This window comes from Nicotiana attenuata, unplaced genomic scaffold (genome assembly GCF_001879085.1).
Source record: "Nicotiana attenuata strain UT unplaced genomic scaffold, NIATTr2, whole genome shotgun sequence".
NCBI classification, from domain to species: Eukaryota; Viridiplantae; Streptophyta; class Magnoliopsida; order Solanales; family Solanaceae; genus Nicotiana; species Nicotiana attenuata.
In genome coordinates this window covers 10,088-33,212 of record NW_017670709.1, presented here as the reverse complement: position 1 = coordinate 33,212, position 23,125 = coordinate 10,088, and the positions used below count along the sequence as shown (strand labels likewise).

The window sequence follows — 23,125 nt, the reverse complement described above, 5'->3', positions numbered from 1 at the left end:
TCTCATTGATTGTAGTACATAAACAAGTACAACTTTTACTTTAAAATTTTAATTTTTCTATCACAAGTCACAACTTTCTCAAGCAAAGTGAAAACAAAAACGTGTGCACTATTCTATTATTATACTAGCGTAATAGCCCGCACTTCGCGCGGTTAAAAGAAAAGAAAATATAATTAAATATTAATGTCATAATTTATTTTAAAAAACTTTATCTATACTAAACAAATTGTTTATGATTCTAGCTTTTTTTATGATTTTACTAGCATCCAATATAGAAATTTAAAATTAAAAATCGTCAGTAATAAATACTCATATATATACTAAATATTAAACAACTTATTTGTGAGCGCAAGTTGGCCCACAAACAACTATCAAAAAATATTGGGGCATTTGCATCTATACCCGTTTTTTGTGCCACATTTTAACTTGTGCCCGCTTTGCAAAAAAATTGCAAGCGTACCCGCTTTTTCACATAACTCAGCACACGGGGCTGAAGTAGCAAAGGAAATCACGCAAAACTTCAGCATTTTAGTACCCGGGCCTGAAGTTCAGCTCTAGAGCTGAAGTTTTTCTTTTGTAACTGAAAAACTTCAACTCTAGAGCTGAAGTTTTTGTCTTTGTAAGCTTGAGCAAACTCAAAATGGTCCTCAGCTGGAACCTTCCTGGTTTAATCACTGCAAAACCTTAAAAAACGAGCAGATGTTACAGATGTATGATGCACGTAGAGCTGCTGCAATGAAGACAATCAAACAATCTTTCACTATTGGGAACTCTTCCAGTAGTTTTCATGCACTTAATACTATGTTGCAAGTCATACCTGCAACTGCCGATCGAAGTTCAATCAGTAATCTTGAGCCAAATTCTCCCAGCTCTGCTGCAATTGAGCATTTTTCTTCCCCGCAGACATTGCCAGTGAATGCTGGTCATCAGCACCAAATTTTGAAACCCATGAAGCGTAAACGTGCTACATCTGAACATACTCCTTGGTATAAAGAAGTTTCAGTGGATTCACGGAGCAATCAGACAATCAGGTTCTTATTATGCATAGCATTTTCTTTAATAAATCCTCTAGAGCTGAAGTTTTTGTTTTGTAACCAGGAAATCTTTGTAACCGGAAAACTTCAGCTCTAGAGCTGAACCATTTATCCGCAGCCCCGTGCCTCTTTTTCTCTATCTTTCCTGTTCTTTTCAAACAAATGTAGTAGTTTATGACTTAGCAGACTGCATTATGGATTCATAGATGCTCGTGACTTGTGACGCCCCGGTTAGGGCTATGTCGGGTTGGATTTTCCGCATTTTTATCGTTATTTTCCGCTATTCAGTGTTAGTAAATTATGTTTTAAAATGTTATGTGTTGTTTAATTGTTTTAACAGATGAGTTGGTTTCAACTGGCTGGCCTTGTCTTCACGAGAGGCGCCATCACGATCGGGTTCGGGGTTAGGGTGGTGACAAGTTGGTATCAGAGCCTAGGTTACATAGGTCTCACAAGTTATGAGCAGGTTTAGTAGAGTCCCGCGGATCGGTACGGAGACGTCTGTATTTATCCTCGAGAGGCTGCAGAACCTTTAGGAAAACATCATCTTCTTGAAATTCTTATCATGCGAGTTGTTAATCCGAGTACTAAACTTCTGTTGTTCCGTTCTCTCACAGATGGTGAGGACACGCGCTATAGGACAAGATGGACGACCACCAGTGCCACCAGCTGTGGCCACCAGAGGCCGAGGACGCGGTCATGGCCGTGGTAGGGGCAGAGCAGCGAGGGCAGCACCTGCAGATCCACTAGCTGCCCCAGTTCAGGACCAGGTCCCAGCTGTGGACCCTCCAGCAGCACCAGCTGTGCCTATTGTTATTCCGGGTCTTCAGGAGGCCTTGGCTCAGATCTTATCAGTTTGTACTAGCCTAGCTTAAGCGGTTTCAACTACTACAGCCGCAGCTACTTCACAGGCTGGGAGAGGCAGTCAGACTTCCGCCACCCGCACGCCTGAGCAGGTCGTGCAGGGACTTCAGATGCCGGGGGCACCTCCAGCCCAGCCGATCGCAGCTGCTCAGGACCATATAGTTCCTGTCATGCTAGAGGATGAGCAGCGCTGGTTGGAGAGATTTGGGATACCTCAGCCTCCGTCATTCAGTGGAGCAGAGGGCGAGGATGCCCAGGGCTTTTTTGACAAGTGTCAGAGGATGCTTCGCACAGCCGGTATTCTGGAGACCAGCGGGGTCGCTTTCACTACTTATCAGTTTTTAGGACCTTCTTTTACTTGGTGGGAGGATCTTGAGAGGCGTAGGCCTGCTGGTGCAGCACCCCTATCTTGGCAGCAGTTCTCCGTTCTCTTTCTGGAGAAGTATGTACCGCAGTCTCGCCGGGAGGAGTTGCGTAGGCAGTTTGAGTGGTTGCGTCAGGGAGACATGACTGTGTCACAGTATGAGCTGAGATTCTCTGAGTTGGATCGTCATTCCATCTGGTTAGTCCCGACAGATCGAGAGAGGATTAGGAGGTTTGTTGATGGTCTTACCTATCAGCTCCGTATCCTTATGACCAGGGAGAGGGTGACTGGTGCTACATTCGAGGAGGTTATGGATATTGCCAGAGAGATTGAGTCTGTCCGTCGCCAGGAGCGAGAGGAGAGGGAGGCCAAGAGGCCTCGAGGTTCTGGTAGCTACAGTGGTGGTCCTTCGAGGGGCCAGTTCCAGCACGGGAGAGGCCGACAGTTCCGTCATGGTCAGTCTGATCGCTCAGGTTATCTAGGAGCATCATCGATTCATGGTTCCCACAGTTCTCACCAGTGCCATTCTTCACTTAGTGCCCTCCCAGCTCAGAGCTCATCCCGTACTCCATCTCTTCAGGGCTCTTCTACTCCGAGTGCTTCTGTTAGTCACTTCGGTGCGGGGGGTTCCCATCAGTCCCCTTCTCCAGCACCTAGGAAATGTTATGAGTGTGGCGAGGTGGGCCACATGTGGAGGCAGTGTCCCCGCCGTGTTGCTAGTTCATCTCAGCAGAGGGGTCAGTCATCAGCTTCAGCTCCAGCTGCTCCACCACCACCCGCCCAGCCAGCTAGGGGTGGGGATCACTCAGCCAGGGGTCGCCCCAAAGGGGAAGGTCGATCAGGGGGTCGTCAGGCTCGTTTCTATGCTCTTCCAGGCAGACCCGATGCCATTGCTTCTGATGTTGTCATTACAGGTATTATTTCAGTCTGCCACAGAGATGCCTCTGTACNAAAAAACGAGCAGATGTTACAGATGTATGATGCACGTAGAGCTGCTGCAATGAAGACAATCAAACAATCTTTCACTATTGGGAACTCTTCCAGTAGTTTGCATGCACTTAATACTATGCTGCAAGTCATACCTGCAACTGCCGATCGAAGTTCAATCAGTAATCTTGAGCCAAATTCTATCCCCAGCTCTGCTGCAATTGAGCATTTTTCTTTCCCGCAGACATTGCCAGTGAATGCTGGTCATCAGCACCAAATTTTGAAACCCATGAAGCGGAAACGTGCTACATCTGAACATACTCCTTGGTATAAAGAAGTTTCAGTAGATTCACGGAGCAATCAGACAATCAGGTTCTTATTATGCATAACAATTTCTTTAATAAATCCTCTTGCTTCATGCTGATGTGTTTTTAACTTCCTATATGCAGCCTGGCAGAAAGAGAGTGGGCTAGAGCTGCTAATAGGCTTACTGAAAAGGTATCATGAACTGACTACTAAAATCCTCTTGTTTTCAAAATTTGATTACCTTTACTTTTCTAACTACCTGTTATTTTCTACTATCAGGTTGAAGAAGGCATTGATTTTATTGAGGAAGGGGCACCAGGGGTTAAAGCTAAAAGAAGGGTTTTATTGACCACTCAGCTTATGCAGCAACTACTTCGACCTCCACCTGCAGCAATTCTTTCTGCAGAAGCTAATTCAGAGCATGAGAGTGTGGCTTACTCCATCGCTAGATTGGCATTGGGGGATGCATGCAGCATGGTCTGTAGCTCAAATGGTGCTCTGAATATGCCTCATGATGATAAAAAACTGTGAGTTTTCTGACTGTTGCCTGAGATTGTTCAGTCATGTCTATAACTTTGTTGTTCTTCTGATCCTAATGATATGTTTGATGTATTTGTAGGCTTCCTGAAAACTGCAATACTTCACAGAGGGTTAATAAACATTGTTTTGCCAAAACCGTAGAAGAGTTAATGGGAAGAGCGAGGAGATTAGAAAGTGACTTTTTGAGGTAATGCTTGATGTTTCATTCGGGTTCTTTTTTTTTTTCCGCCAACAGCAACATGTGCAGACACTGTTGACTGCACACGACTATAGCAGATGAGTTTCTATAATATTATATTTGGGACCCAGAGTTCCTGCACTGTTTTAGGGGCTTTTGGGTGGTGGGAGGGGAAAAAACTAGTTGGAGGTGAAAGAACACCTCTCGAAGGAAATCGCAGTCTCTCACCATGAAGTCATAGAGTAGATCTAACTTTTCTGCTGTCAATATCAATATTTAGTGATATTTTCACGTTTGAGGGAGGCAATCATATTTCCTCAATTTGTAGAACTTGAGCTCTTCTGTTGCTTTAGACATTTTCTTCCTGCTGATATTTCTTCTCTTCCCCTTCTGGAATATGATCTTGAGTCACGTCTCTTTTTACAAGTTATTTTTCATTTCTGTTGACTTCTGTCTTTGGCTCTCTTAGTAGTATGAGTATGCTATAAGCTTACATGTAATGATAAATAAAGGTGAATCTGCTAATTACGTAGACACTATGAGCCCGCTTGGACATAAGAAATTTTTCCCTATTTTTCGAAATTTTTTCACTTTTTTTCGAAATCAGCGTTTGTTAAGAAAATTTCCAATTTTCACTTGAAGATGCATTTTGGAAATTTTTGAAAATTTGTTTTTCAAAATTTTCACTCAGATTACTCACAAAACTTCAAAAACAACCAATATTATATTCATGTCCAAACACTAACTCTAATTTTCAAATACCATTTTCACTTTTTTTTTTTGGAATTTTACAATTCTTATGTCCAAACGCCCACTACATGTAATGCTAAGTTTTAACTATTGATTTGCAAATCTGAACAATATCCTATTTTACTCGGAAAATCGACAGTTTACTTTGAACTGCAATGGCTTCTTGCTTCTGGTTTAGCACATCTTAAAACATATAAAGCTGATGAAAATGAGGGCACAAGTACTAAGAGTACTTATTGGTTGGTTGCATAGAAACGTGGACTTTTTATTCGGGAATCCACACTTGTGAAGTCTTTAATATCTATTGCCATTTGACTTGTTATTAGTTCTTGGGAGTTCATTTTATCTTTTCATCTGTTCCACTTCTGTTGATTATATATTCTATCTGCTTTTCTGAACTCTGGTTTGCTTTCTATTTTGTTGTTCCTATGATCAGACTGGACAAGAGAGCATCCTTATTAGATGTGATAGTAGAAGGGCAAGACCNACCCTGTTCATGATTTGGAGTTGGCTGCCATAGTTCATGCATTGAAGATTTGGAGGCATTACTTGTATGGCGTATCTTGTGAGGTATTCACTGATCATCGCAGTCTTCAGTATTTATTCAAGCAAAAGGATCTTAATTTGAGGCAGCGGAGGTGGTTAGAGTTGCTTAAGGATTATGATATCACCATATTGTATCATCCGGGAAAGGCCAATGTAGTGGCCGATGCTTTGAGCCAGAAGGCAGTGAGTATGGGGAGTTTGGCATATATCCCGGTTGGGGAAAGACCTCTTGTGGTGCATGTTCAGGCTTTGGCCAATCGGTTCGTGAGGTTGGATATTTCTGAGCCCAGTCGGGTATTGGCTTGTGTGGTATCTTGGTCTTCTTTATATGATCGCATTAGAGAGCGCCAGTATGATGATCCGCATTTGCTTGTCCTTAGGGACAGAGTTCAGCATGATGATGCTAGGGATGTGACCATTGGTGATGATGGAGTGTTGAGGATGCAGGGCCGGATTTGCGTACCCAATGTGGATGGGCTTCGGGAGTTGATATTGGAGGAGGCCCATAGCTCGCGGTATTCCATTCATTCGGGTGCCGCGAAGATGTATCAGGATCTTAGACAGCATTATTGGTGGCGGAGAATGAAGAAAGATATTGTGGGGTTTGTAGCTCGGTGTCTCAATTCTCAGCAGGTGAAATATGAGCATCAGAGGCCGGGTGGCTTGCTTCAGCAGATGGTTATTCCTGAGTGGAAATGGGAGAGGATCACTATGGATTTTGTTGTTGGACTTCCTCGGACTTTGAAGAAGTTCGATGCTATTTGGGTGATTGTAGACAGGCTGACCAAGTCCGCGCACTTCATTCCTATGTGTACTACCTATTCTTTAGAGCGGTTGGCAGGGATTTATATCCAGGAGATTATTCGGTTGCATGGTGTTCTGGTTTCCATCTTTTCAGATAAAGGTACTCAGTTTACTTTGCAGTTTTGGAGAGCCGTGCAGAGAGAGTTAGGTACTCAGGTGGAGTTGAGCACGGCGTTTCATCCTCAGACGGACGAGCAGTCCGAGCATACTATTCTGATATAGGAGGACATGTTGCGGGCTTGTGTTATTGATTTCGGAGGTTCATGGGATGAATTCCTACCGCTTGCACAGTTTGCTTACAACAACAGCTACCAGTCGAGTATTCAGATGGCTCCATATGAGGCTTTGTAGGGGAGACGGTGTAGATCTCCGGTTGGTTGGTTCGAGCCCGGCGAGGATAGGCTATTGGGCACTGATTTGGTTTAGGACGCCTTAGAGAAGGTGAAGGTGATTCAGGAGAGGCTTCGTACAGCACAGTCGCGACAGAAGAGTTCTGCGGACCGGAAGGTTCGAGATGTGTCCTACATGGTTAGTGAGAAGGTCTTGCTGAAGGTTTCGCCCATGAAGGGTGTTAGGAGATTTGGAAAGAAAGGGAAGTTGAGCCCGCGGTTCATTGGGCCTTTTGAGGTGCTTCGGAGGATTGAGGAGGTGGCTTATATGCTTGCTTTGCCACCCAGCTTATCGAGTGTGCACCGGTATTTCATGTTTCTATGCTCCGGAAGTATATTAGGGATCCGTCTCATGTTTTGGACTTTAGCACGGTTCAGTTGGATGATGATCTGACCTTTGATGTGGAGCCAGTGGCTATTTTGGGTCGTCAGGTTCGAAAGTTGAGATCAAAGGATATAGCTTCAGTGAAAGTGCAATGGAGAGGTCGGCCCGTGGAGGAGGCTACTTGGGAGACCGAGCAGGAGATGTGGAGCAGATATCCTCACCTATTTGAGGCTTTAGGGATGTTTCTTGACTCGTTCGAGGACGAACGTTTGTTTAAGTTGGGGAGGATGTGACGACCCGGCCAGTCGTCTCATGAGTTACCGGTCCATTTTCCCCATTTCTGCTTCTTTATGCTTCGTTATGCGTGTTTTATGTGATCAAGTTTATTAGTTTGCGTTCGGATTGGATTAGGTAAGAAATGAGACACTTAGTCTCTTTTAAGAAGGTTTAAGTTGGAAAAAGTCAACCGGATGTTGACTTATGTGTTAAAGGGCTCAGATGTGAGTTCCGATGGTTCCGTTAGCTTCGGGAGGTGATTTATGACTTAGGAGTGTGATCGGAATTGGTTTTGGAGGTCCGGTGTAGAATTAGGCTTGAATTGGCGAAGTTAGTATTTTGGCGATTTCCGGTTGATAGGTGAGATTTTGATCCGAGGGTCGGAATGGAATTCCGAGAGTTGTTGTAGCTTCGTTATGTCATTTGGGATGTGTGTGCAAAATTTCAGGTCATTCGGACGTGGTTTGGTTGAGTTTTTGATCGAAAGCGTATTTCGGAAGTTTTTAGAAAACTTAGGCTTGAATTCGATGTGAATTGATAGATTTGGTGTTGTTTGAGGTGTTTTGATGGTTGGAACAAGTTTGAATGAGGTTTTAGGACGTGTTGGTGCTTTTGGTTGAGGTCACGGGGGCCTCGGGTGAGTTTCGGATGGTCAATCGGACCATTTTTGGCTTTTGAGAGTTTCAGAAATTGCAGATCAGGTGTTGCAGCTTTTAAGCCTTCGCGATCGCGTGGATTGAGTCGCGATCGCGTAGAAGGATTTTTGGGTGGTCTGAAATTGGCCTTCGCGTTCGCGATTGAGGCCTCGCGTTCGCGTAAGGTAGGAAGAGGGTGCTTCGCATTCGCGCGATGGCTGTTGCGATCGCGTAGAAGAGTCGGCGCGTGAAGGGTCCAGGAGCAGTGTTCTTCGCGTTCGCGGATGTGTAATCGCGTTCGCATAGGTGTATAAAGTCTAAAGCATCGCGTTCGCGGGGAGAGAGTCGCGTTCGCGTAGGGTTAATTCTGGGAAAAATAAAAAAGGTGTTTCGCGATCGCGGGGCTGAGGTCGCGATCACGATGAAGGAAGTTCAGAAGCTGGGCAGAAAGTTTATAAACATTTTATCCGCGATTTTGAGCCATTTTTCCACCATAGATGAGTATTTTGAGAGCTCTTTGAGGGGAATTGAAGAAGGATTCAAGGAGAAGTTATTGGAGGTAAGATTTATGAACCTAAAACGTGATTCTATTGTGAAATCTAGCTAGAAATTCATGGAACTTGAACAAAATGGAAGATCTAGGGCTTTGGGATTTTTGAATTTTAATTTGGGGGATTTGAAGGGTCATTTCGACTCCGATTTTGGTGTTCTTTATATGCATAGACGTGTGGAGTGATAAGGAACCCGTTGATGTAAAAATTTCTGAGTTTCGAGAAGTGGGCCCGGGGCTCAAGTTTTGCTAATTTCGGGATTTTTGATATATTTAGATTGTTTTCGCTTGGGCTTTGTTCCCTTAGCATATTGTGATGTATTCTTTCTGATTTTGGATAGATTCGACGCACGTGGAGGCCAATTCAAAGGGCAAAGGCGTCGCGAGCTAGGGATTTAGCCGGCTCGAGGTGAGTAATGCTTGTAAATGATGTCCTGAGGGTTTGAAACCCCGGATTTGCACATCTTAGTGCTATGTTGAGGTGAGACACACGCCTGTTGACGAGCGTGGGGTCGTACACTGTTGGGGATTGTGACTTGGTCCGTCCCGGTTGATGATTTTACCGCGTACTTGACCGAAAACATATTTGTTATCACTATGATTTGGGCTGAATGTCTTATTTGGGCTTCGTGCCAATTATTTGAACCCTTCGGGGCATTTCTTGATATTTTCCTCACTGTTTGAAATATTTACTTGAACTCAGTCATGTATTTTCCCACTGTTTTACTACTCAGCCGGTTTTACTCATGTTTTGAGACATAAATGATATTTTAAATGATGTTTGGGCTGAGACACACTGTTTTACTATTGCCCAAGGGGCTTATGAGTATTTTTGACTGAGTAAGGCCGAGGGCCTATGTTGTGAGGAGACATTGATACTGATTTGAGGACGAGGGCCTGAGATATGTACGCCACGAGGTGGCTTGATTGATATGAGGCCGAGGGCCTAGTTGTGATGCCACGAGATGGCTTGTTATTGCGCTTGGGCCGTAAGGGGCCCCTCCCAGAGTCTGCACACCCCGAGTGAGCGCGGGTACCCAGTGTGATGTGAGATTAAGCCCGAGGGGCTGTTATTGTTTTGAGTTGTTGCCCGAGGGGCGGATGTGGAGATACTGTGCCCGAGGGGCGAGCTTTTATTTATTTATCACATCTTAATTATCTGTCATATACCTGTTTACTTGTTAAAAGAGGATTTTTACTGGATTTCCACTAGTTTTACTGCTTTTAAATGATTTTTACTGCTTCATCATAGAATGCTTTGTGCCTTGCGTGATTTCTTACTTTCAGTCATTATTTACATTTAGTACTCACTGAGTTGGAGTACTCACTTTACTCCCTGCACCCTGTGTGCAGATTCAGGCGTATCAGGTTCCGCTCCGGAGTGTTGATTTCCTCCAGTTTCAGGCGGGCTTCTTCGGAGATTATGAGGTAGTTGTTGATGTCCGCAGCCCCGTGTCTCTTTTTCTCTATCTTTCCTGTTCTTTTCAAACAAATGTAGTAGTTTATGACTTAGCAGACCGCATTATGGATTCATAGATGCTCGTGACTTGTGACACCCCGGTTAGGGCTGTGTCGGGTTGGATTTCCGCATTTTTATCGTTATTTTCCGTTATTCAGTGTTAGTAAATTATGTTTTAAACTGTTATGTGTTGTTTAATTGTTTTAAAAGATGAGTTCGGTTGAACTGGCTGGCCTTGTCTTCACGAGAGGCGCCATCACGACCGGGTTCGGGGTTAGGGTCGTGACATTATTAGTAACTTTGCATCTAAAAAAGCTAGAATAATTGACTTCAAATAATTAAAAAAAAACATTAAGGACCCTCATTAAAGTTTGGGTGAAATTTAAAAATAGCCAGATTTACAACTGGTCGTTCAAAAATAGCCCAGTTTCAAAAGTAATCGAAATTTAGCCACTTTTTATGTAAAGATAAATCTGAGCGAAAACACTATCCAAAACCCCGGAAAATACGCTAGTATATTATGCTGGAGTTCCAATATAAGATACTTGAACTCCAGCATATTATACTGGAGTTCCAGGATAAATATGTTGGAACTCCAGCATATTATACTGGAGTTCCAGGATAAATATGCTGGAACTCCAGCATAATATACTGGAGTTCCAGCAAGTATACCGGTCCAGAATAATATACTGGAGTTTGGAGCACCGGTGCTCCAGTCTCCGGTATATTATACTGGAGCCAGCAAAGTATACCGGTGCAGCATAATATGTTGGAGTGTTAATTATCTGTATTGCCGTAAGTAAATAAAACAGTAATCTTTCTGAAAAATAAAATAGAAAGTTAGTAGAAACAATTCTGAAAAATAATATTCGAACTTCAAAATAATTTTTGAAACGTTGAAGGAACGAATCGAGCCCACTGAATACACAGTGTGTCCTTAAGGAAATTATTCCCCTCGGGTTTCCCCTCAAGTACCCGAGGTTATGGAATATATCCTCCCAGGATAGAACGATTTAACTCACCGGTGTATCGGTACCTAAAACTCTGGTGATCAACGAACCACTCGATGGTCGTAATACACACTGGAATATTTTGTGCAGAAGAAGAAGAAGATTCAGAAAATTTCGTAAGTAAATATTCTGGGATTTGAAGGTCTATTTATAGCCAACTTGGTGATGTTTCTAAAGAGGTTTGCAACCTTTCAGAATAGTCATGACTGTTGGAAATTTTTGCGGGAAATTTAAAACGAATTTAAATTAATCTGGGAAAGAAAAACGGGCTAGACCGGACCGGGTCGCGGGTCATCCCTCCATTTCTTTTCTCACCATTTTCCATTCACACATCTTTTGTTATTATTTATTAAATAACAAACCCAACATGGAGTTCATACAAAGGTGCACTGAACTCCAGTATATTATGCTGGACCGGTCTCTGTTGCAGCAAAATAGTGGTTATTTTTCATTGACTTAGTAAACGCTGGTTATTTTTGAATGACCAGTCCGAAAACTGACTATACCGTGCTATTTTGACTTAAAGTTTGGCTTTAGGCCCAAAAATACGTGGGGCCGCCCCTGGTGTGTATTGTTTTCCCTTTAAACGTTGTTGTCCCTTTAGATAAGTATAACTAGTGATTTGCTCGCGCTTTGCGTGATAATTAAAGACTTAAATAATCCTTTCCTAATATACGAATGACAAAAAGAATTTTTCAAATCTAAAAACATAAGATTTCAAGTTTTAATCTATTTTATTGTTAACAAAAAGTTATATTTTTCTCTAAGTTTTCCAAAACTTAACGGTTGTTAGTCATATAGAGTCGGAAGAAAAATTGATCTTTTAGGCGCATATGAGTAGCAAATTTTAAATAGGTCATTTCCTTATCCAACCAAAGTGGAGTCCTTTTTGTTCGAAGTATGCCAAATTGTGATACTACTCTTCCTAATTCAGAAAAAGATATGGGCAGGAATTTGGTGCATGAATGACATTATCTTCCCCAAAACAATGGGCGATGTGCACAGATAGCCACAACAGCTTATGTCTTTATTTTAAAGCCAACGTTTTAAATGTCTTTAGTCTTTAGCCACTGGTTTAATAAACTTTAACTGCTCGGACAAAAATACCCTTCTGCTCATGTCCTTAATTTCAGGACTTCAGGACTACATGTCCTTAACTTTTGAACTTGAAACTCTAAGTTCAGGACTTCAGGACTACATGTCCTTAACTTTTGAACTTGGAACTCTAAGTTCAGGACTTCAAGGTTACATGTCCTTAAGTTTTGATCTTGGAACTCAAACTTCAAGACCAAGCGTCCTTAACTTTTGAACTTGTAAGTCAAAGTTAAGGACCTATTGTCCTTAACTTTTGAACTTGTAACCGTAAGTTAAGTACTGCTTGTCCTTAACTTTTGAACGTGTAACTGTAAGTTAAGGACTGTCTGTCCTTAACTTTTGAACTTTAAACTCAAAGTTAAGGACTGCATGTCCTTAAGTTTTGAACTTGAAACAATAACTTAAGGACTGCACGTCCTTAAGTTTTGAACTTGAAACTATAAGTTAAGGACTGCCTGTCCTTAACTTTTGAAACTGAAACTCAAAGTTAAGGACAGAAAGTCCTTAAGTTTTGAACTTGAAACAATAACTTAAATACTGACTATCCTTAAGTTTTGAACTTGAAACTATAAGTTAAGGATTGTTTGTCCTTATCTTTTGAACCTGCATGTCAAATTTAAGGAATGCATGTCCTTAACTTTTAAACCTGCATGTCAAACTTAAAGACTCATGTCCTTAACTTTTAATCTTTGAACTCAAAAGAAACAAAAACAAGGTAAGAAGAAAGAAATTACTGTACGTAATTGAGACATCTGCTCAAAAATTCAGAACTTGAAAATTTTGATAATGCAAAAGGAACTACGGTACGTATTGGTAAAAGGAATAGTGAAGCAAAATCAGAAGGATCTCATGATGGACCTGGTTATGTCCTAGTAATTGGGGTCACTAATAGACCTGATGCTATTGACCAAGCATGGAGGAGGCCGACCGTGAAATCGCCTTGGGTATTCCAGATGAAAATGCAACGCGAAAGAGAGGAAGAAAGGGTAAAATTGTCTTTTTTTATTAGTAGTGGCTATTTTTGCTGAGCATTATAATTAGTGGATAAAAATTAAAGACACCCTTAATTAGTGGCTACTATACGCCATTTTTACCAAAACAATTCCTGAAATGTTGCATTAGCTCTTGCATGGCCCAATAAAGCAACAAAAAAAAAACGCAACATATGAAAAAAGAGAGCTGCTATTCGGCCAAACTCAGCGTGGCCCAACAACGACCACACCGGTGAATACCAGTAAAGCCCTTCATTTTATATTTGGCTTAATGGCCATTTCTCCCTCCAAAATTAGTTAATAAATATTGATTATCCCAAAACATTGATCCCATAAATCATCATTCTCTCATGGGAAGATCAGCCAACTTCATATTTATACCTATACTATTGCGTATTTATTTTATTTTTTATATAAAATTCATACGGATGGGAATATCAAAAGCCTTCGTATACGTATACCTATACTATTACGTATTTTAAAAAAAAATACAATTTATACAATGGGAAGATCAAAAGTCTAGTATCTATATATAATATTATTTTATATACGGTATACAAACTTATAATAGCCCGTTGATGAGGTGGTTGTCAAATAGCCCGTTGATGAGGTAGATGTCAAATAGCCGTTTATATAATAGTTGTTTATATTAAGGTCATTCATATCGTCCTATAGCTACCATATAAGTCCATTGACTAATATGGTTGTAGTCATATAACCTATGGTAATTATCGTTGTGATTCTTAGTAATATCGACCGTTTATATAATAGCCGTTTATATTAATTTTATACATATCGGCCTATATTAACCATATAAGTCCATTCAATAATATGGTTGTAGTCATATAACCTATCATAATTATATCGTTGTGATTCTTAGTAATATCGACCGTTTAAATAATAGCCGTTTATATTAATTTCATACATATCCGCCCTATACCAACCATACAAGTCCATTCACTAATATGGTTGTAGTCATATAACCTATGCTAATTATGTCGTTGTGATTCTTAGTAATAACCACCGTTTATATAATAGCCGTTTGTATTAATATCATACATATCGGCCTATAGCAACCATATAAGTCCATTGACTAATATGGGTGTAGTCTTACAACTTATGTTAATTATATCATTGTGGTTCTTAGTAATATTGACTGTTTATATAATAGTCGTTTATATAATTTAATTCATTATGGCCATACGTATCAGGCCTATAGCAACCATATAAGTCCATTGACTAATATGGTTGAAGTCATACAACCTATGGTAATTATATCATTGTGATTCTTAGTAATATCGACCGTTTATACAATAGCCGTTTATATTAATTTTATACATATCAGCCTATAGCAACCATATAAGTCCATTCACTAATATGGCTGTAGTCATATAACCTATGCTAATTATATCGTTGTGATTCTTTGTAATATCGACCGTTTATATAATAGCCGTTTATATTAATTTCATATATATCGACCTATAGCAACCATATAAGTCCATTCACTAATATGGTTGTAGTCATATAACCTGTGCTAATTATATCGTTGTGATTCTTAGTAATATCGACCGTTTATATAATAGCCGTTTATATTAATTTTATACATATCGGCCTATAGCAACCATATAAGTCTATTCACTAATATGGTTGTAGTCATATAACCTATGATAATTATATCTTTGTGATTCTTAGTAATATCGACCGTTTATATAATAGCCGTTTATATTAATTTCATACATATCGCCCTATAGCAACCATATAAGTCAATTCACCAATATGGTTGTAGTCATATAACCTATGGTAATTATATCGTTGTGATTCTTAGTAATATCGACCGTTTATATAATAGCCGTTTATATTAATTTCATTCATATCGGCCTATAGCAACCATATAAGTCCATTCACTAATATGGTTGTAGTCATATAATCTATGCTAATTATATCGTTGTGATTCTTAGTAATATCGACCGTTTATATTAATTTCATACATATCGGCCTATAGCAACCATATAAGTCCATTGACTAATATGGTTGAAGTCATATAACCTGTGGTAATTATATCGTGGTGATTCTTAGTAATATCGACCGTTTATATAATAGCCGTTTATATTAATTTCATACATATCGGCCTATAGCAACCATATAAGTCCATTCACTAATATGGTTGTAGTCATATAACCTATGCTAATTATATCGTTATGATTCTTAGTAATATCGGCCGTTTATATAATAGTCGTTTAAATAATTTAATTCATTATGGTCATACTTATCGGGCCTATAGCAACAATATAAGTCCATTGACTAATATGGTTGAAGTCATATAACCTATGGTAATTATATCGGTGTGATTCTTAGTAATATCGTCCGTTTATATAATAGTCGTTTATATTAGTTTCATACATATCGGTCTATAGCAAACATATAAGTCCATTCAATAATATGTGTGTAGTCATATAACCTATGCTAATTATATCGTTGTGATTCTTAATAATAACGACCGTTTATATAATAGCCGTTTATATTACTTTTATACATATCTCGGCCTATGGCAACCAGTATAAGTCCATTCACTAATTTGGTTGTAGTCATATAACCTATGTTAATTATATCATTGTGATTCTTAGTAATATCGACTGATTATATAATAGCCGTTTATATTAATTTCATACATATCGGCCTATAGCAACCATATAAGTCCATTCACTAATTTGGTTGTAGTCATATAACTTATGATAATTATATCGTTGTGATTCTTAGTAATATCGACCGTTTATATAATATCCGTTTATATTAATTTCATACATATCGTCCTATAGCAACCATATAAGTCCATTCACCATTATGGTTGTAGTCATATAACCTATGCTAATTATATCGTTGTGATTCATAGTAATATCGACCGTTTATATAATAGCCGTTTGTATTAGTTTCATACATATCGGCCTATAGCAACCATATAAGTCCATTGACTAATATGGTTGTAGTCATATAACCTATGCTAATTATATCATTGTGATTCTCAGTAATATCGACCGTTTATATAATAGCCGCTTATATAATTCAATTCATTATGGTCATACGTATCGGCCTATAGCAACCATATAAGTCCATTTACTAATATGGTTGAAGTCATATAACCTATGATAATTATATCGTTGTGATTATTAGTAATATCGACCGTTTATATAATAGCCGTTTATATTAATTTCATACATATCGGCCTATATCAACCATATAAGTCCATTCACTAATATGGTTGTAGTCATATAACCTATGCTAATTATATCGTTGTGATTCTTAGTAATACCGACAGTTTATATAATAGCCGTTTATATTAATTTCATACATATCGGCCTATAGCAACCATATAAGTCCATTCTCTAATATGGTTGTAGTCATATAACCTATGCTAATGTGACGACCCAAAGGGTCATCACCTGTTTTCTTACCCATTTTGTACTTCCGAGGCCTTGAAAACCTCATTTAGGGTTGCCTTGATTTGCGTGCGCAGTCCGGGCTCGTAACCGGAAAGCTTAAATATGAATTCTGTGTGAAAAATGCTAATTTTTGGTATTAATATGAATAAATTTGACTTCGGTCAACATGTTGGGTAAACGGACCCGTGATTTGATGGTCCCGCAGGGTCCGTAGAAAAATATGGGACTCGGGCGTATGCCCGGAATCGAATTTCGAGGTCCCAAGCCCGAGAAATGAAATTATGTGTGAAATTGTTTTCTGAAAATGATTAAGGAAAATAGAAATAAAATTTGATTAAAAGACTGTGGTATCGGGCCCGTATTTTGGTTCTGGCGCCCGTACAAGTCTTATATATGGTTTAAGCGCTTTTCTGTAATGTTTGGTTGAAAACGGACGTCGTTTGACGTGTTTTGGACTTAAAATGGAAATTTGATGTTTTATGAAAATTTGGGAGGAATCATGAAATTTGAGGCTTAACTCGGTGTATATGATGTTATATTAGCGATTTGATCGCACGAATAAATCCGTAGGATGTTTTTGAGGTTGTGTGTATGTTTGATTTGGAGCCTCGAGGGGTCGGATGAGTTTTGGATAGGCCACAGGTGCATTTTTCTGTACTTTGGAATTTTTGGTATTTTTCTGAGCAGCAGACTTCGCATTTGCGAAGAGGGTCTCGCAAATGCGAGCCCTGCATCGCAAATGCGAGACTAGGGACTTGGCTGCCTGATCGCAAATGCGATCTATTTGTTCGCAAATGCGAAAATGGGCAGGTCGCAAATGCGACATAAATGATCGCAAATGCGAATCCTGGGATTTTGAAAGGGTTCGCAAATGCGAACCCCAGTTCGCAAATCCCGTATCTGCAACCTGCATATTTTTATACTTAGTCGAATTTTGAACCATTTTTCACCCCATTTTCAAAACACAACTCCTTAGGCGATTTTCCAAGAACAAGACTTCTTCCAAATTATTTGTAAGTTGATTTTTACTCATTTCCTTCAATCATTAACATCATTTAACATGTTTTCAACTTAAAATCAAGGATTTTCATGGGTGAAATTGGGATTTTTGGGTAGAACCTAGGTTTTCCAAAAATTGGGGATTTGGACCTCAATTTGAGGTCCGATTTCAAAACAATTGACATATTTGAGTTCGTGGGGGAATGGGTAACCGGGTTTTTGTTCGAACCTCGGGTTTTGATCGCGTGGGCCCGGGGCGATTTTGGAATTTTTGGGAAAAACTTTGGGAAATTCATTTTTATGCATTCAAATTGATTCATTTAGTGTTTATTAAAGTAATTAAGTGACTTATGACTAGATTCAAGCGGATTGGAGGTGGAATCACGGGATAAAGCTATAGTTGGGGATTGAGTTGAGTTCAAAGCATCGAGGTAAGTGTTTGGTTTAACCCTAGCTTGAGGGAATAGGAGTTGAGTCTTATTTGCTACTTGCTAATTGTTGGGTACGATGTATAGGCATGGTGACGAGTATCTATACATTGGTGTCTAGCATGATCGTAAGTCCTTATTTTGCGAATAGTTGGGACTTTGTTATATTTTTCATGTTTAATTGATGACTTCTATATGTTGTAAAGATCTCGTGAAAGAAATTGTGACCTTTGAACTTCGTGGAGTGTTGGTTCGAGTTGAAATACAAATTGTGAAGGTATATGAGATAAGTAAATCTTTGGAGCATTGGCTCGAGTGATAATGTGAACTATGTGTTAAAAGTGAAATTATTGAATATTGAAATTATTGATCTATTCCCTTGCCGGGACGTTGTTGATTATTGAATATTTTACCTTGCCGGGACATTGAGATTATTGATGTTGTACCCTTGCTAGAATTTAATTGTTTTATTGTGTTCCCTTGCCGGGATTTCTATTATTATTTTGCTTATTCCCTTGCCCTTGTTTGTGATTGTTGTTTGGGTGAGGAAAGAGTGTAAAGCACGAAGGGTGATGCCGTGCATTATTTGTTTATTGTGAGAAAAGAGTGTAAAGCACGAAGGGTGATGCCGTGCATTGTTTGGTTATTGTGAGGAAAGAGCGTAAAGCACGAAGGGTGATGCCGTGCATTGTTTGGTTATTGTGAGGAAAGAGCGTAAAGCACGAAGGGTGATGCCATGCATTGTTTGCTATTGTGAGGAAAGAGTGTAAAGCACGAAGGGTGATGCCGTGCCGCACGATGTACCATTCCGTGCCAATTCTATTGATTATATGTGAGGAAAGAGAGTAAAAGCACGAGGGTGATGCCGTGCACATATTGTTATTCTAATTGCTTGATGAGGATGAGAGTAAAAGCACGAAGGGTGATGCCGTGCATTTGTCTTTGATTTTCCCGATTCCTTTACTTCTATTTATTGATTTTCTTGTTGTTATCAGTTCAAGTGCATTACTTGTCTTATTCCATTATTTTTGTGATTATTTACGTTGACATTTCCCTTTATCGTGTTACTTGTTATTATTGAACCAAGGTGTCCTTGCGCAACGTTATGTCTTGAATTTATGCCTTAATTGCTACATGATTATGTGACCTAATTGCTACGTGACATTCAACATATAAATGACTAAATTTCCTAATTGCCCCCTTATAATCCATAATTAATTGCTATTTGTCATTATTTATTTTCCTTAGTAAATCATAAATTTTGTGTACTTGTTGCCTTATGAACTCGTATTAATTGTTGCGTTTGTTAGAGTAAATTTTCTTTTAGAGGAAGTGTTGATTTATTGAAATGGGAGCGGGTGGTACGCCTACCACGAGTGATATTGAAATGGGAGCGGGTGGTACGCCTACCACGAGATATTGAGAATTGGGATCGGGTTGCACGCCTGCAACAAGATGAGTTGAATATGAAAGTTGCCTTATCTCTTCATTTGCTGTTAGAAGTTAAATTGTAGATGTACGTTTTATTATTCCTGAAATTCTATTTCTAACTGTTGCCCCTAAAGCATACTCCCTTCCCCAGCTTAAATTGTTATTTCCTCGTTACTTTTCCGTTGTACTTGTATATATATCTGCACAAGTTTATTTGGTGGTCTGGTCCTAGCCTCGTCACTACTTCGCCGGGGTTAGGCTAGGCACTTACCAGCACATGGGGTCGATTGTGCTGATACTACACTCTGTGCTATTTTGCACAGATCCCAGGCTTCAGACAACAGCAGTAATAGAGTGGGAGCAGGCTTCCAGTCCAGTGAGACCCGAGGTAGCCTTGCAGGCGTTCGCAGGCCCTGGCGTCTCCCTTCATCTATATTCCTGTTTCTTTCATGTAATTCTGGAGACAGTGTCGAGTTTATTTCTTTCAGACTTTTATGTGTAGTATCCTTAGACCGTCTGTGAAACTGTGATACCAGTCTTGGGTAGAGGCTTTTGTTGAGATTTTTCCGCATATTTATTCAGTTTTCTATGATATTGAGACTTCCGCTTATTATTTAATTTCATGGCTTTGTAATATTGCCGATAATTGTTAAAAGGAATTATGTCATTAATGAAAAAGTAATTAAATTTGGCTTGCTTAGCTCTCATTAGTAGGCATCATCACGACTCCCGAGGGTGGGAAATCCGGGTCGTGACAGCTAATTATATCGTTTTGATTCTTAGTAATATCGACCGTTTATATAATAGCCGTTTATATTAATTTCATACATATCGGCCTATAGCAACCATATAAGTCCATTCACTAGTATGACCTTATTTATATAATAGTAAATATATAATTCGATATATTTTTATTGGTTAATCTTAATTATAATAATCTTCACCAAAAATCTTAATTATAATAAAAGAAAAATCATGATTAAATTTTTGAACTAAAATGTATTCTAACTTCTTTATTAGGAGGGAAAACAAGATGACATTTTTCGACTAAAATGTGGAATGCGATTTTCGGAGGGAAACATAGGGAAAAGTAAAAATATGATTGGAGGGAAATAGAAAGTTTTGAATCTATATATATCTCTTAAACACAAGAACAACATTTCCAACTCTTTAAACAAAATAGATACTCTAAACATGAATGCTAACAGATGGATTGAAGATGAATTCTATCCATAGTTTCGGATGGACGCGCCCAGATCGTCATCAAGCGTGACTATCTGGTATTTTTTTTAATATTTTCATGATTTGATAACTGTTGATTATCCCAACTAGCAATGAACCCTGAACCCTATCTTTACATTATGTTCTTGCAGTTTCTTCCAAAGAGTATCTGTGGCTATCTTCCTCCTATTTCGGTTAAAACAATGCTTCGATATAATGGGAAGGAGTGGGCTGTGACTCTCACAAGTGGTGTTCGGAGAAGACTCGTTAATGGGTGGAAACAATTTGCTGTCGACAATAATCTGAAGAAAGGGAGTGTTCTTCTCTTTGAACTAGTTCGGCTACATCAGGGGTTGTGATCTTCTCTGTTGAAGTGCTAGTATAAACTAATGCATAGCTTGATAATTTGTTCTCTTTAGTTATATGTACTGGCTTCAAATGGATCAAAGTAATGGATTAATATGATTGTTCCTTATAATATTGTTTGTATTTTTTCCATTTATTATTGTTATATTTATTTATCTTAAGAAGACTATTGGTTTTAAAAATAGCTAATTAAAATTGAGAAATCATTTAACAATATATTTAGTGCAGAAGTCCCCCTATTCTTTCCTATCATTTTACAACCAAGAACAAGACTAGGAAGATTATTCTTTTTTTTAAAAAGTTTAAAAATCGACATTAATTTGCTCATAGAGAAGTGAAAAAATCAAAAATTGTATTTACCAATACAAAATTTTGGAGGCTGACCGTTATTAATTAGAATTCAACCACCAAGCTGAAGGTTAAGACTATGAGATAAAACATATGAAGTGCGACGCCACTATATGGCAGAAGTTTAAAAAACATTTTAAAAAAAATCCAAAATCTGTGAAGTGCACTGCCACTATATAGCAGAAGTTAAAAAAAATTCCAAAATCTGTATAGGCGGATGGATAAAGACAAGCTTCTATAATTAATTGTAGTCATGGAGGAGAGTAATGGTTGCATGGAGGAGTGTAATGGTGCATAGAGGAGTGAAATTGACTACTGGAAAGTGTAATGGTTGCATGATGGAGTGGAAGGGGCTATTGGGAAGTGTAATAGATGCATAGAGGAGTGGAAGGAGCTGCTAGGATGTGTAATATCCGCATGGAGGAGCGGATATGGCTACTGAAAAGTGCAATGGTTGCATACGGTCTCTACAAAGAGACTTTAAGTCCTACTGGAAAGTGGACCAGCTTATAAGCTTAGCCAAACACCCTCTTAGTCACCAAGCTTTTTCACCGCTAAAGCCTAAAATATAACTAATTTTACACAAATAATAATTTTCACTAGTTGCCTACAATATTAGAGATGAAACTAGTTTTTCACCAATAACTTTAGATATTGTGACTAATGTTACTAAATAACTAGCGACAATCCATTTTTTTTGTGGAAAACCTGAGTAAAAAAAACTATCACTACGTAATTTTTGTTTCTTTACTAAATGTATGTGCGTGTGCATTTAAGTACGATTCTAATTTTTGTTCCAAAAAGACAGACAATAATTAGTGATGAACTTTTTAGGTACCTAATAATTTCGTAGGTAAAATAGAGATGATACACTGATCGTCACTAATTTGTTTATGCTATTAGTGACAAACACTAAGGTTGCAAAAAATATAAAACTTTTAGTGACGAAACTATTTCGTAGCGAAAATATAACTAATTTTAAGACAAACAATTATTTGTCACCAATTGTCTACAACATTAGTGATGAAACTAATTTTTCACCAATAATATTAATTTTGTGGCTAATATTAATCAATATTTGGCGCCAATTCATTTTTTTGTGGAAACTTTAGTAGACAAAAATTTGCTACGAAATTTATGTTTTGTCACTAAAAGTATGTGCCTCGTGTATTTAAGTACGAAATATAATTTTTGTCACAGAAAATCGATAATTAGTGATAAATTTTCTATTGCAGCTAATATTTTCGTGGTTAAAAATCACATTTGTTGTAGTAGCTTCTTAGTTGAAGCACTATATATTAAGTGTTAGAGTTAGAAAGTAATACAATATTATTTTAGTGATACAGTAATATAAAAACTATAATACAGTAGTTTAATCGTATTTTTTTAGTATACTATGCGTATTTTTTAGTTTATTTCGTTTAATTGGTATAGTATATGTATATGAGTATAAATTGCTTTATGAAAAATAGTGTAGCATGCATGTGTAAATGTGAAAGAAGCATGGGGAAGGTAAGACAATTAAACTAATGAGAGAGAATTGGAGGGAAAAAATTAAATTAAAAAACAAATCTGCTAAAGGGTATATTTAAAAACGAAAATGCTTAAATATCCATTACGCCCTCAAAAGCCGTGCGAAATTACCATAATACTCCCATTCTGGACATTTCGGCCATTCTTAGTTTGTCCAAATATATTTTCCGATGAAAAAATTCACAGCTGAAAAATACCTTAGTTAGTGCTTCCTGATTTATTGTTCCATAATCTTGGCTTGCCAATACTCCCTCCGGTCCAAAATAAGTGATTTTTTGGATGTTTTCACACAAATTAAGAAATCTACCTTTTAGCATT

The 23,125-nt window shown here is 38.6% G+C and overlaps 1 protein-coding gene across 1 annotated transcript; it reads left to right on the top strand.

The window, feature by feature from the left end:
- The first annotated feature begins 708 nt into the window (after positions 1-708).
- LOC109242519 lies at positions 709-20,919 on the top strand. The gene is made up of 9 exons (XM_019409368.1): positions 709-1,031; positions 2,773-2,879; positions 3,189-3,561; positions 3,639-3,687; positions 3,775-4,022; positions 4,115-4,222; positions 5,400-5,455; positions 19,663-19,727; positions 20,713-20,919. Exons 1-9 carry the CDS (start codon positions 709-711, stop codon positions 20,917-20,919), a joined length of 1,536 nt encoding a protein of 511 aa, XP_019264913.1.
- Positions 20,920-23,125: the final 2,206 nt, after the last annotated feature.